Raw genomic sequence first — 15,261 nt, 5'->3', positions numbered from 1 at the left:
ATGAAAATCCAATACTTAGTAAGGTAGATTTCTTTGGGTTATTTGTATGCATTTTTCCTTTTCCCATCTTTGGGAAGACTTTGGGTCTATAGGTACTATTTTTTAATTCTTTCTTCATTAGTTCTTCCTTGTTCTTCTAAAGGATACATCGAAGTCTCTGATTTCTAGGCTACTATGTTTCCTGAGTAGATGATCCCTAGATGAAGTAATTTGAGTTTCCCTGGCTTCTTTTAGAAGGAGTCATTACAGAAAATGATACATGTGTTAGCTGAGACAGATCTCTCATTTTATTTGGGGGTTGTGTGTGTGAGCACATGTGTGTGTGTCCGATGGTGTAACAGGGCTTGAATTACATCTTTGGAACTCTTTGTTCCTACTATTCAGTATCTCCATCATCAAATCAGAGCTTAGGCTCCTCATTGCTTTTGCTATCATCACTGATAACTGAGACTGAGTAGAAGGAAATAGCCAAAAATTTTAATCTAACTGGGAGCTCAATCCAAACTTCTAAAATCTAGCTGGAGTGGGGTAGTAGTGTGTTTTAATAATCCAGATAATGAAGAAAGAAGCACCCCCTAAGAAATCTTAACAAAGAGTCTTAAGCCAGTCCTTTTGTTGACAACTTTATCCAAGAAACCATCTTCTCTGAGACTTTTCTAAACTTTAGACTAATCCTCTCCTTGCCACAGAAGTCTTTTTGTTGGGGGGAAATTGTAAGTGAACGCAGGAGGGACAGGTCTCTGTAAGCACCCGCTCAGTCTCCAGATTCTTTTAATTGTTAGCCTTTCATCTGTCCTGTAGTCCTTCTGGCCTAGGGATCTCTTTATCAAATAACAAAACAGATGAAATTATTCATAAATCCTCTTCTTAGACTCTTTAAGTCTGTGTCTAATTTTTGAGCTAATCACTGTTAAATTCTGGGTGTATGACAAGAGCAATAACCATTCATTGCTTTTTCTTCAAGTATCATGTCTGTTGCCTTGGACATCATATTTACAATATTCCAGATCCCAGGTGATGGTATGAAAACCCTGGTCCATGGTGGAGTTAGGTTTGAAGCTTCTTAGTAAGGCAAAGCAAATTAAAACGGAAACAGTAGTAATGTGGCCCTGGAAGTGAATGAAGAATAAACAAAATCAAAAGACATGAGTCAGATTGAGTAAGGAAAATGTGTTAAACATTAATGCAAAGTTATTGATAGAATTCCATACACTGATAGAAAAGATAATAATAAATTATAACAGAGACAGCATCTTGCCCCTGGTAATAAGAACTAAAAAAGCTTTAAAAATAATAATAATTGATCTCTGGATATACCATATCCCACTGTTCAAAACATGCCAAGGTTGGAAATAAAATGTGTAAAGTGCCTGACACAATAATATACCCAGTAAATTTTAGTTTCCCTCTATTTCTCTATTGTAGACATCAGTATGCATTTTTTTTTTCCATTCCTGAAACTGACATTTTGAGGATAAGAGTTTTAATTTTGAGGCATTGCTGCCAGTTACAAGTCCTAATATCCCAATTTACATTTTGGATCTTCTGAAAAGTGAATATTTTAACATAAATTCAATTTAGTGGAAAAGATTTACAGGCCCCACGTGTCCATGTGATTACCTTTAGTTGGTTTAACTCCAGCACACCCAGATTTTGCTGATCCCAAGCCATTTATTAAACAGTTTAATTGCTCTAGATTTTCCCTATTGTGGTTCGTCTCCTACGGTTTTATCTCCTTACATTAATACCAAGGGCCTAGGGATATCACGAGATTACTCCAATTGAGGCTAAATCTGCTTCCTCCCTCTCTCAACTGCTGGCAAAGGCACTAAGTTCGACATGCTGCATTTAATTGACTCTCTATTGTGACCATTTTATACCTACAGGTAATAATCCTTTGTGGAAAGTCATTGAAGACCAGAGAGGCAGGGTTATCTCCCTACCCTCTGGCTGCTTGTAAAATAAAATAACAACAATAACAGAAGTAATAGTAATGCTTATGGAACACCACCATCTGAGACCATTTCTATCAATGTCTTTGATAATTTTATGAAAGGCAAATCTTTAGAGAATGTAGCTAAAGTACATCCTATTTTCATAACTAGTGGGTTTAAAATGACATAATTATACAGTAAAATCTCTGCTTTAGAAAGTATTGTGCTTGGGAAATACCATATTATCGTGTTGCCTATTGTAATTCCAATTGTATACTGTCAAAATACAAACTTGGGTATTTTATAAAATGTTATGAGGAACAGCTATAATTCTAAACTTCCTTGATCTTTCCAAATTTCTTAAACATTTTTTTAAATGTTTATTTTTGAGAGAGAGAGATGGGCAGAGAGAGCGAGACACAGAATCTGAAGCAGGCTGTAGCCTCTGAGCTGTCAGCACAGAACCAGATGAGGGGTTGAACTCATGAACCATGAGATCATGACCTGAGCTGAAGTCGAACGCTAAACTGACTGAGCCACCCAGGCACCCTGATCTTTCCAAATTTCTAAATACAGTGATCTTAGAAAATCCAGGAGGCAAGCATCTTTACATGCCTTTAAATACCAACAGCCAAAGAGAAATCCAAGAGAAAGTGGCAAAGAGCTGAATCCTGCCCTGTGAATTACCTTATGAGCCGGCAGGTGTGGGGAGCACACCCGTGATTACTATCTAGCCCCTGAAGGTTCTATCAGGAAGCATGACCAAGCTGTGGTTTCCAAATAGGTGGTCAAACCATAGTCTAATGCTTGTGGCTTGGGATATAGCCAGGGTCACCTAAAGGGCCAGGTGACTGGCTGGCTTTGTGCATGGGCCCCACCTTGATCCCTCTATCTGGATTATTGTCCCCCCCCCCCCCGCCCCCGACTGTGGAAGGCCCCATATGGGATGTGCTCTTGTCACATCTAGGGGTGTCTCTACTATGATGGCTTTTGCAGTTGTCCCACCTGGCTTCCTGTGCCTACCAGCAGAACTCCTTTTAGGGTGTGGTAATTTCAGAAAAATTCTCCATAGTACCCTTCTTCCTCAAGATTGCTTGGAAGGCTGGGCTACCTGGGTTGACTAAGGAGAGTAGCTGTGTCTGAGACATTGTGGATGGCTCCCAATCAGGACCTTGTTCCTAGAACTCACCCTGAATGGAGAACTCCCTGTGACCAACTGTGCAGAAGGGGTGGCCTAAAAGGCCTGGGGCAGTGATGACTAGACTCTCATAGGCATCTAAAACCATCTCCTGGGGAGGGCCCGGCCCTGAACCAGGTCTTCTTTGGCATTTGGGGGTGACCAACTATCCTGGTTTACCCAGGTTTATGCCAATTTTAGCACTGAATGTCCCACATCCCAGGACACTCCTCAGTCTTGAGCCAATGGGGATGGTTTTCAACCTCTGATTTTGTTCTATCAGCTGATGAAGAAAACTTCATGGTTGAGAGAATGTGACATTACAGTGCAATAATTTATTCCACATGTGTCAGTTAAAGGCCTTCCAATGACTTGTCAGTTTTGTCTTGGGAGTCTTACTATTCCTCTGGGAGAGAGACAGGAGATGCACATTATCATCCTCCCTGTGACTGACTGTACCCAGAGGGGGCTAGGCCACCTGTGCCTAGAGTGGGAATAAAGAGCCAGACACAGAACAGGCTCTGAATCTGTGAACAGTGTCCTCTCCACCTGGCAGTGATGAATGTTCACTCCCACCCATAAGGAGGCTCACTATTGGGACCACTTACCTGAAAGGATATTGGTGATGTCGCCCTCTCTTTCACCAGCATTTGCTAAACTGGGTTGGGAGGTGACCTTTCCGGTAGGAGACCAAAAGGTCACACATTTCTGGCTTTAGCCTCACTCCTGAAACTGTAAACAAAGACTCCTCTGTAGGGAGGAAAAGAGAAAAGCACCAACATATTATTTCCTGGAATCTTTCATGGTCTATTTTTATGTCTGTTGTAATATTTGTCACTTGAAGAGACATCAAAACATGAGGCAGGCTTACCCACCAATAATTTATACCGACTCACGGATAGCTTGCTTTACTGAATCTACTAATAGTTGTCAAATGCCTCTTATTTGATTCAATTCAACATATATTTCCCAAATGAGCACTTGGGTAAGGTGTTATGCTAGGTGTTGAAGATCCAAAAACAGGAATAGAACTGGGGACACACACACACTGACAAACAAGGGCTGAAAGTGAGGTGCAAACAAAGGATTATGACAGCTGCTCTCCTACATCTCCCAGGGAGCACAGGGAAAGCATAGACAAGTGCCCTTGGGGCCTGTGAAGGAGGTCTGTACTTTCAACAGTTAAGGAATTCTAGGGAGGATATTGCTGGCTGGGGAATCAGCATGAGCAAAGGCAGGGAGGAAGGAAAGTCTTTGACAGAACTGCAAAGTAATCTTGCATGGTTATAGCAAGACAGACTAGTAGATAAAGTTGGAAAAATGAGTTGAAACCAGATGGTGAAGGGAGTAATATCAAGCCAAGGAGTCTGGTTAAGAGTCCCAGTGATGGTAGGCAATGAGCATCATGCCGGGGCTAGATGTGTTTTGGAAAGTTTAAATCCTAGTGCATTTGTTACATCAGGCAATCTATTTAATAGACTCTATGGTACAAGTCTTATACCATATATTATATAATAATAAATAATATAATATTATTATATAATATATAAATATTATATTACAATATATTATTATATATTATAATATATAATATGTTTATATATTATATTATATAATAATTTCTATACACACACATATATATAATGTGTTATAATATATAATAATTTATACACACACACACACACACACACACACACATACTACCTTTGCCCTCTGATTTATGTATTGGGTTAGTTTAGTATGCTGGAAGTTTGCATTTTTTTAAATGCCTGTGTTTGTTAGGTGTGTGTTGTTCCTGAGTGCTTATTACACTAAAGTTATAGGTCAAGTCCTCCCAAAGTAAACATTTTAAGCGACTCATCTGCAAAATGGGGATGATAAAACTTCTTGGCAGTTGCTATAAGTTTAAAGGAGATGATATATGAAAAACATCTTGGGTTGTTCTTGATGCACAATATATTTTTAATAACTAGTAGCCTTTGTTACAAGCCATTAGCATAGATGCCATCTGGGAAAAACAGCAAGAGGCAATAGCCGCATTGTCACCAAAGCACATCTATAAACCTACTCAGGGCATCTTTCATTGGGCATTGCTTTTCCAAGGCTCACAATCTGTACAAACCTGGGTTGCTCTAAATATTGCACACTTTGGGGTACCTGGGTGGCTCAGCCAGTTAAGCGTCTGACTTCTGCTCAGGTCATGATCTTACCATTTGTGAGTTCGAGCCCCACATTGGGCTCTCTGCTGTCAGCACAGACCCCACTTTGGGTCCTCTGTCCCTCTCTCTCTCTGTCCCTCCTCTACTCATCCTCTCTCTCTCTCTCTCTCTCTCAAAATAAATACATAAACTTTAAGAAAAAGTAAATATTGCACAATTTAACAAGAAATGAATTTGCAGGGCCATATCTACTTTGCTTGGCCTAGACATCTGCCTTCGATGTCATGAGTAGTCTGTGGCCTTGAGTCCTTGGGTCTGGAATTACACATTTGCTAGGCTATAAGGGGGAGGCATCAAGTTTGGTGGTACACAGAATAGATTTTCACAGGTACTTTATAATACATAACTTTGTATTCTACTTTTTTTCTAGCTCATGTCATAGCATAAACAAACAACTAAAATAAACAGTGTGTACACTTCACAGGTTATTCTCAAATCAATGCAAACCCAAACCACTTTGGAAATTTCCCTCAGAGAGGTGTCCTCTTGCCTTGGGGACAGTGGCATGAAGATTTCTCTCAGGCTTCCTTGTCCTTCAAAAGCAGCAGCACCTCAAAAGCCAGGAAGGAGGCAGCAGGGAGAGAGGGAGAGAGGAAAAGGGGGGAAAAAGGAGGAGGAGAAGAGAGGGGAAAAAGGGAGAAAGGGACAGGGGAAGCCATAGAAAGGGAGAAGAAGAGGAAGAAGGAGGAGGAATCAGAGGCAGAGAAAAAAAGGAAGACAGAAGGGGAAGAAAGAGGGGCGCCTGGGTGGCTAAGTCAGTTGAGCATCTGAATTCGGCTCAGGTCACGATCAAATGGGTTCATGAGTTCAAGCCCTGCATAGGGTTCTCTGCTGTCAGCACAGAGCCTGCTTAGGATCCTTTCTCCCTCTCTCTCTGCCCCTCCCCCCTCTCAAAAAAATAAAACATTAAAAAAAAAGAAACAGATATTTCTATGAAAAAAAAAGGGGGAAGAAAGCAGAGCAGAGAGAAAGAAGGGAATTGGGAGAAAGAAGGGAGAGAGGGAAAGGATAAGAGGGAGAGAGGGAGGAAGAGAGAAATTCTTTGGTAGAACAGTGTTGGGAAAACACTCAGTTAATCAAAGGGATTCCAATTTGGCCATGGACTGCCTGACTCTCCTTCCTGACTCAGAAAAAGAAAACAAAAGCAAGAGAAAAAAAAAAAAGGAAGAAAGAAAAAGAGAGAAGGAAAAAAGGCAGCAGAGCAGTTCTGCAGCAATCTCACAGATGCAAAACCTTCCATTCTACTGACTCCTCATTAGCTTACTGAATCTGACAGCATAATTATCACAGCTGCTTCGCACTTAGAATAAATAAATATGAAAGTGGGTGTTTAAAATTTTTTGAGAAGGGAAATTCAGTCATCTAGACAGTCAGTAGGACAAGTTTATTTAAAACTTTTAGATTCTTATGTATTTAGATCATTTCGGAACGAGATAATGAGATAGTTGTCTTTCAGTCTAATTGAGTTCCTAAGCTCCTGGCTGTTGGCTGTCACCCCTTTCAAACTTTGCTTTAACTTTCCTTCCTTTAGAAATCTGATCCTGGTGTCTCCATTTACTCTTCCTGGGCTGATAACCTGGTGAAGGCTGGGTGCACTGGAGTGCAGAAAGTGACTTAATGGGATTGAGGAGCTAAATAACCTTTCACAGGAAACAAGATAATCAAATCTCTTTTACTTGCCTGTAATGGCTAAAAGAGAAAGCACGAGCTGAAAAGAAAGCTTGGAAATTAAACCATCATTTCAAAATGTCTTGTAATTTCCCTGTCACATGGTTTTTCGCACTGCTCTTACACATTGTCAATCCATCAGCTGGAGTTGCTTAGTGCATTTAATTATTCAGAGTGCACACAGCCTCGTGACTACGTGGTAATTTTAGCTCATGTGTATGTATATAGGCTTCGTATCTTCAAAGCCCAAAGGATCACACAGCACTACTTTAAGCTGAAGTTGCTAACTAACATGGAGTGCACTTAAAACTCTGACTGGGGGCACAGCACATATGCATTTCCGATTAAAGCAGATGATCTTTCCTTTTAAAATTAATTAGTGCCTATTTATCTTTTCCTCTCCCTCCCACCTCTCATTCTCCTAGGACCACATTTATGTGAACCCTTGCATTCAGTGAGTTAAAAGCTTTATAAAATAAACATTCTGTCAATCTGGGACAAAGGAAACTAATGTTAACCCATTGTGCAGACTGAGAAATTGAGGTTTATGAAGGCCAATAACAGATGCTACGTTGGAAAAAAAGAAGATAACTTAGGTCCTTTAACTCTCAGTCTGGAGCCTGGACTCCCAATACCATTTGCCTTACCTCATTCTTTTAAACAATAAAGGCAATACAACATCAACATTAAACAAAACTTTGAAAAAGAAAAAAAGTTACCCACAATCCTCCTAAACTAGGAAGAGCATTTTTATTTTTGTACTCTACCTTTCAGTTTTGTTTATATGCATAATACATGTTCACAGGTACATTAAAATATGCAATTTTGTATCCTACTTTCTTTCAGCTCACGTCATAATAGCATAAACATTTCCATATTCGCTAACACTCCTGCAAATTTCTTTTCTTTTTTTAAAGTTGGCTCCATGCCCAATGGGGGGGTGGTGGTTCGGGGGGAGGGGGGGGCTTAGACTCAGGACCCTGAGATCAAGAGTCACATGCTCTACTGACTGAGCCGGCCAGGTGCCCCTCCTGTGAATTATTTTAAATGGTTACTTAGTACTATATGCTGAGTCAATATAACAACATTATCCAATCTGTTCTCTAGTGTTGAATACTTAGACCGTTTCTTTTTATTTTATACTTTTTAAGATAAAATTATAGACAACACTAGGATGAACATTTTTATGCATCTAGGGTTCTTTCTCTTTCTTTCTTTTCTGTTTAATTGTTTCTTTGCATAATTTCCAGAAACCAAAGTGTCGAGTCAAAGGTTGTGACCATTTTCTATGGCTCCTGATGTGTGTGCCACAATGTTTTGCAAAGGTTGCTCCAACTTACAACACCACCAGCAGAACATCATTTTACCACAATCTCACTGACACTGGGAGTCATTAGGTTAAGGGAAAAAAAATAACTACTTTAACAGTTATTTGTATTTATTTAACCATTAGTAAGGCTGTCTTTTTATTCCATATGTTGGTATGCTTTTTTTGTTTTCCTTATGTGAATTGCTATTTTATGCTTGTGCCCATTTTTTGTTGGATTCCTGAAATTACTTTATAAAATTGAATGAGTTATAGTAAAACAAACAAACAAAAAGAACCACCATTGATTAAGAACTTTTAAAACCCAGGGTGTCTGGGAGGCTCAGTCGGTTAAGTGTCAGACTCTTGATTTCAGCTGAGGTCATGCTCTCACGGTTGTGAAATGGAGCCCCAAGTCGCGCTCTGCACTGGGTGTGGAGCCTGCTTAACATTCTCTCCCTCCCTCTTCTTCTGCCCCTCCTCCTCATGCACGTGTGTGCTTGTTCTCAAAAAAAAAAAAAAAAAAAAAAAATCTTAAAACCCAAGGATGACTGTGTATTACAAAACAAACAAAAACAAAAAAGAAAACAGGAACAGAGACTAAGACAAAAGGACATTGAGGATTAAGGAAGAGGTGAAGGATGTCTCTATTAAACACAAAATTGAACCTTCTTAATTATGAGATATTAAATATGTTATCTGGGGACAAGTGGAATCTTCCTGGGAAGGCTCTAAAATAAACATAGAGCATAGGACAGTGGAAAAGGTCACAGGGCTGGGAGTGAAGACCTTGGTTGTAATCCTCATTTTGCTACTAAATTCCCATTGATCTTTAGCAAGCAGCAATGAGTAGTGGGGAGAGCCGCTTAAGAGTCTGACCTGAAGTCAGGCCTGGGCTCTCCCACTTACTAGATGCGTGACTGAGCAATTTCCTTAGCCTCGCTCATTCCCTATTTTCTATATGTAATGTGAGGATACTAACTCCAGCCTCACCAATTAGTCTACAAATTGAGTGAGAATTTGTGTAAAGCACATAGATGCCCAATAAACGGCAGCCGCTATTCTTCCCAGGGATTCAGGGACTCAGTCTGTATAATGAAGATATGGAATAGCGAGTGTCTGAGATCCTCTCCCACTCCAAGAGTCTCTAAGTCTTTCCTCTCTTTCCAGCATCTCTTCTAATATACTGGAATCTCTTGAGGACAGCTCCGAGCACAGAAGGTGAGGAAGTGTGTTATGGAGGATATGTCTTAATTTCTTGCTTCTTAATGTACTGCCTACATATCAAACAACGGAGGATTTAAAAGGTTTGAGAGGGTGGTCTGAGTTAGGTTACAAACTCCCGCAGCCAGAAAAGAGAGACCTGGCTCAGAATCTGCTCCCTCCCATCCCCTGAGAACTGGCCTCTAGAATGACAACGTATTCTGGTTAAATTTTGAATAGTCTACACAATAAAAGCAAGAATAAAATAGATTTGAAACCATTAGCATATAAAGAATGAAACTAAATTTTACTAGTACATGTTAAAGAATGTTTAAATTGGGGCACCTGGCTGGCTTGGTTGGTGGAGCATGTGACTCTTGATTTTGGATCATGAGTTTGAGCCCCACACTGGGGGTTTTTTTTTTTACCTTAAAAAAAAAAAAAGACAGAGAATGTTTAAGTTATTGCAACAAGCCATACAGTAAGGAGAAAAACCATGATGGATTATGAATCAGGATTGTGCCACTATTATTGAAAAGAGGACAACTTCACTATGATGTTGGATGGTATTGAGGGGAGAATGACATTCTTCTTCCTGGATGTCCTTCCTTCCCAACCATCCAGACTCCAACATCTTTGAGGGCCCACCCACAAAGCCATCCAGGATCACCACAGCTAGAGTTAATCTCACCTCCTTTGAACACCCAGAGCACCTCACACTAGATCTGTGGCTGTTTATATACTTGTCTCATTTCCTTAAGGACTATAAGCTCTTTGAGGACAGACTCCATGACTAATTCATTTTTGTATCACTCAGTATCATACAAATGACCCTCAGTAAATCTGTAATGAATGAACTGGAGCATAATTCTCCCACTATGTTAGAAATCTGAGTCTACAGTGGGTCCATAGTCTCAGAGATCAGCAAAATAATTGGAACAGGTTCAGAACAGAATAATGAAACAGAATGATTAAAGAGTGAGAGAGGCTGAATCTATATTGGGGAGAAGGGAAGTCAAAGCCACTCAACCTAGAAAAGTGAGCTTTGGAAAGTGATATCAAGAGATCTTCAAATATATTAAAGATATAATATTAAAAGAAGTCCTGAAATTTTTTTGTTGGAGCAAAACAAAAAATTATTCAGATTTTAATGGGGCAGTATGGATAGAGCCTGCTGAAGAACTTCTGGAGTATAGACACCAGAGTGCGGTGACGTATTGGAGAGGTAAATGCCTTGCCTTCCATATGGCTGCAAAGTAAGAAAGCATTTGATGAGGAAAAAGACCCTCGTAAGCTGTTTTTGCAAAAATTACTTGTGAAACAATTGTAAGCTTTCAAGTTTCAGGATTTTTTTTTTTCTAAGATGCTGAAACCTGTTTTAAAGGAGAAGGGGGATTTAGTCCAGGAAGGAATGAGAGAGACTCAAGTCTGGGATTTGGAAAGCAAAATGGGACCAACCCACAGAGAGAGACAGCCTTTGATGTCCTGACGATCAAGGACCCAGGCTTAAGGACCAGACTCTTAAATCACGTGGCATTTACTGCCCCAGATTAAAAAAAAAAAAAACAAAACTTTTGTGGATCAGTGTCTGTGGTTCAAAATGGCTAGCTTCCAAAATCAGTCTTAACTTTCCAAGGGTAACATTTGGAAGGCTCCCTGCAAGAACAGAGTGGAGCCAGTTTCTAGAAAGGGCAGCTTAATGATTTTCTACTCCCCCCACCTCCAAATCATTAAACAGTGTTCCTTTCCCAGAGCCCAAGTTCATGCTGAGGGCAAAGGGAATTAAACGAAGAAGCTGAACCTGCAGCTAAGATTAGAGAGTTGCCAAGGACCTAATTTTAGGTCCTTGCTGCCCCAGCTGACATTCTGCGCTGCTGGCTCGGCAGTGAGGACCGCAAGTGTGGCGGTGAGCCGGCGACTGAGAAGGGCGAGCATCTCCCCAGCCATCTGCAAAAGCAATTAGCTTGCTGTTGGGTGTGTTTTGAGAGAGACTACCAATAATTTCTCCATCAACAAATGTTTCTTCAGGTGTTCAAGAGTCAATAAGGGAAAATGTCAGTGCTTGCCAGAAGTTCCCACATGCTTGCCATTCTAATATTCATGCTTCTCCACTAAGAATGTGTTCCAAAAGGGAACTAATCTTGGAAACCCTGGATTTCATGGCAAGTAACCCCCTGCTTTCCTCTTGCTATAAGCTTAGTGCCACGACCCAGAGAAAGTGTTGTATGGGACATCTCAGCTTTGGGGAAATAGACATGGATAGACGGGAACAATTCTTGCACATCATGGGGAGTTTCTCTGCCACTCTTCCACTGGGATTTAGGCTGTCCCTCCATGCTTCACATATTTCTCAGCCACAGGTTTCATGCTCAAATTGTCTTCTTCAGAGGGCAGACAATAAGAACTGGCATCTCCCAGATCAAAGGGGAAACAGAATATATTTTAAAGTGACAACTTTGTTATCCAGCAAGCAGAATAAAACCAGAATAATAAAATGATATAAATATAAGCTCCTAAATGATTCCATACTGAAATGCCACCAGAGAGCAAAATTTCTTGCATAATTATGGCAGGGAAACTCTCTTTACAAACCACTCACAAGAGCATGTCTTATTTTTGCACAATTCTTATGCCTGGGGCAGCCCACCACAGAGATGGAGAGAGATTCTGTGTCCCTGAAGGTTGGGAACTGTGATAACTGTCTGGTGCTCTCTGTCTGAAAAGGAGGCTCTTAATAAAGGCTAATTGCCATGAGCAATGTAAAAGTAGGCTGGCACTGTCAGGCCAAGGGAGTGCATCCCTTGGTAGATGTGTCCTGAGTAAGGGCCACTGCTGTCAAGGTGCACAGATGGGCCCCAGCTGCTCTCTCTCCTCCTCTGTTTTTCTTTTCTATTTTCCTGATAGCCTTGCTTTCTCTGTCTACTTGTCCTACATCCTATCTATCTGTCGGTCTGTCTCTAAACCTATTTCTGCACCCCCTCCCACATGCACACACACACACACACACCCAATCCTGCCCCCCTTCTCTGTCTCTTGGCGCTGGCCCTTTCATCTTCTCCCTCGGGGATTCGAGATGTCGCTGCAGGAAGTGCTTGTCGGCCGAGGCAGCAGCAGCAGAGCCTGTGGCTTTGACAAACCTCATTTAATTGGGAGGAAGCCAGGAGAATTTGAAAGAACTGAAACATCCACGAAACTCCTTTTATCAGGCATAATTTAAACTCTGCATGGAAAAACCCCTATATGTATAAAGAAAAGTCAACTTCCCTCCTGCTGTGAGCACTCCTCGGCTCCCCCCCAGCACAGGCAGGCTCCTGCAAGATTCCATCTTTTCATTTTTCTAAAAGTGTCAAAGTAGATTTGGGCTCTGTGGCTGGGTGAACAGAGAAGGAATACAGATGGGTCTCTCTCTTACACCCGCATATGGGTGTGCATGCTAACACATACACACACACACACACACACACACACACACACACACACACACACACAGCAGAGTCCCTCTGTTGGTGGCTTTGCTTCAGATGGCCAGGAAGAATCAAAACCCGAGTTTCTAACAACACATCAGTTTGGACAATGACTGTTTCTTCCTAATTACTCTTCATCAGGTAAAAGCTTGTGCCCAGGCAATTTTGAAAGTCCCCAGTGGTTCTCAGTATGTAGAATAATAGGTCCTGGAGGAGGGCCAATGAGGGAGTTTCTTTAAGTGGAGAAAAGGGAGTGTGAGTGTGTGAGAGTGTGAGTATATGTGTGCATGCACACCCCTGAAGGTTGATATTTGCCTGAAGTGGTAGTTAGAAAGCCCGGGACCAAGAGAAGAAAACTAAAGAGGGATCTAGGGGCTCAGACGGGGGACAGTGTATCAGGATGGAAGTAGAGGATCGGATAGGGGTACAGCGGGAGTGAGGGTACTGGAAAGGGAGGAAGAATTGTAGGTTGCCTGGAATGTCTTTTGTTCCACCCATATGCCAGTGTCCCTCCCCTCCTTCCAAATTCCAATCCAGATTCACCTCCAGTCCAATCCATCTCATGCGAGTTATTCTAGTTCCTCCAAAGAATTGCCGTTAGCACACACACATCCTCAGAACATCTGTGGCTGATTACGTACAGACTTTAGCTGTTTAGATATGATTTGTGCTAATATGTGTACAAGGGTGCCCTGTTTCCTCTTCCTCACCCTCTTTTTCTCCCACGCTGTAGGATCCTTGAGGTCACGGACAAGGCTCTTTCTTCCTTCAATTTTTATAGCACTTAATATGTTCTTGGCACTTAATGGTGACTTAATAAATACTGATGACTAACTCTTCCTACAGGGTTAAGTAAGACATTAACCCCATTTGTATGATTATGGTTATTTTTGGAGATCCTAAATAACTCATTTTAATAATGAAATGCCCCAAGAAGTCCCAAAGTAAGAGCTCTGGGCTGTAGCAGGACAATGTCCTAGATATGGCAGAGCTGCATTTGCAGACCCTGGAGCCTTTGGCTAGCCTATGTGTCTAAGCCCCTTGGGCAGCAGCTCTCTCCTCTCTCCTCAGTGTCACTCCTGAATGCCTTCCCGGTGCCCTCTTCCCGGTCTGAGCCCCTAGACCTTCCTTATTAGCTTTCTTTTCTCCTGCTTAGGGATTCTGAAACTTCTTTTCAGTTGAATGGTGGATGTTTCTAAAGAAACCCTACCTAAGCATGGTCCCCCCCAAATAGCCAGGCCATGACCACACTGCCCACATCCTCTGCCTAGCCCTTCCTGGCCACATTCTGAGAAACATGAGGAGAGCTCCAGACACATGATCCCTCAGCAGATTTCAGATTTGGAGGATGACTTCAGGCCCAGGCAGCAAGGCTGATTTCAGGGTAACTTGTGTTTCCCCGTGGGCATCCGGCCTGGGAGGACGCTCCCCTCCCCACAGCGCCCTACCCCAGTGCTTCCTTCAGCAGCATCAAATTACCAATCGAGACAGGCCAGCTCTCCTCTTGTGACATCTCCATGTCACCTATCATCTTACTCTCCATGGAGAGAGAAGGGGGTTGTTACAAACTTTGGTTTTGCTTCTCCTGGCAGATGCTGGGGAAAACAAACAACTCAGAGGCAACTTTCATCTCATCCAATTTCTAAGAGTGTATACGTGAAATGTTTGGATCATTACAAGGAGGTCTGTGTCACCTCAACCCACCAGTGCTTTTGAGTTTTAGAGAATCTCATAGAAAACTCAGGCAAGAATGGGTCCCCTCTTGCTTCTCCTAGGCAAATTGATCTCTAAGCTCATTTCTGGTTGCAAATTCTATGATTTTCCAGTGCTTGGAGAAAACACTTAAACACTGAGATTTACATGTGTGCATGTACACATACATACACACACACACACGCTCTCTCACTCACCATCAGGAAGCTGGTGCAGCTGAGAAGGCAGGGCACTGAAATAGTCATGAACCAGTGCTTCCTGGGCGGAAACTCGGTCTCTAGGAAAGCCTTTCAGCATTTGGGAAGCCAGATCTTCAGCTTCAGGAACCCTGCCCAACCTGGAAAAGTGGGAAAGAAAAATAATTTCTCCAGAGGTCTTCCTTCTGAAAAATAAAGGGGGAAAGAAGAAAAGGAGAGAAAAGGAGAAGGCTAGAAGAGTGTTTCAAGTAGAATGTCCTGGGATTAGTAAAGTTGATGGCAAGGGGAAAAATAACGTCCACATGGGTACTCTTATCTATCCTCAGTGTGCTCTCATTCAGCCTCCACCTCTCCACTGGCTCCAGGTACCACATGTATAT

General features: G+C 41.7%; 1 protein-coding gene across 1 annotated transcript in view; it reads right to left on the bottom strand.

Annotated features, from left to right (window-relative positions):
* Window positions 1–303: 303 nt before the first annotated feature.
* Window positions 304–15,261, bottom strand: part of CDK15 (cyclin dependent kinase 15) — an 82,895-nt gene continuing 67,937 nt past the window's right edge. Inside the window, exons 12-14 of the mRNA XM_007089985.3 lie at window positions 14,882–15,021; window positions 3,720–3,861; window positions 304–1,109 (exon numbers count right to left, since the gene is read on the bottom strand). Of these exons, the coding sequence (XP_007090047.1) occupies window positions 3,752–3,861; window positions 14,882–15,021 (250 nt within the window). The 3' untranslated portion in view covers window positions 304–1,109; window positions 3,720–3,751. The remainder of the gene's footprint in view (window positions 1,110–3,719; window positions 3,862–14,881; window positions 15,022–15,261) is intronic.

This window comes from Panthera tigris, chromosome C1 (assembly GCF_018350195.1).
Source record: "Panthera tigris isolate Pti1 chromosome C1, P.tigris_Pti1_mat1.1, whole genome shotgun sequence".
Classification (NCBI taxonomy): domain Eukaryota; kingdom Metazoa; phylum Chordata; class Mammalia; order Carnivora; family Felidae; genus Panthera; species Panthera tigris.
Note: the sequence above shows the minus strand (reverse complement) of the source record. Positions and strands in the feature narration are given on the sequence as shown.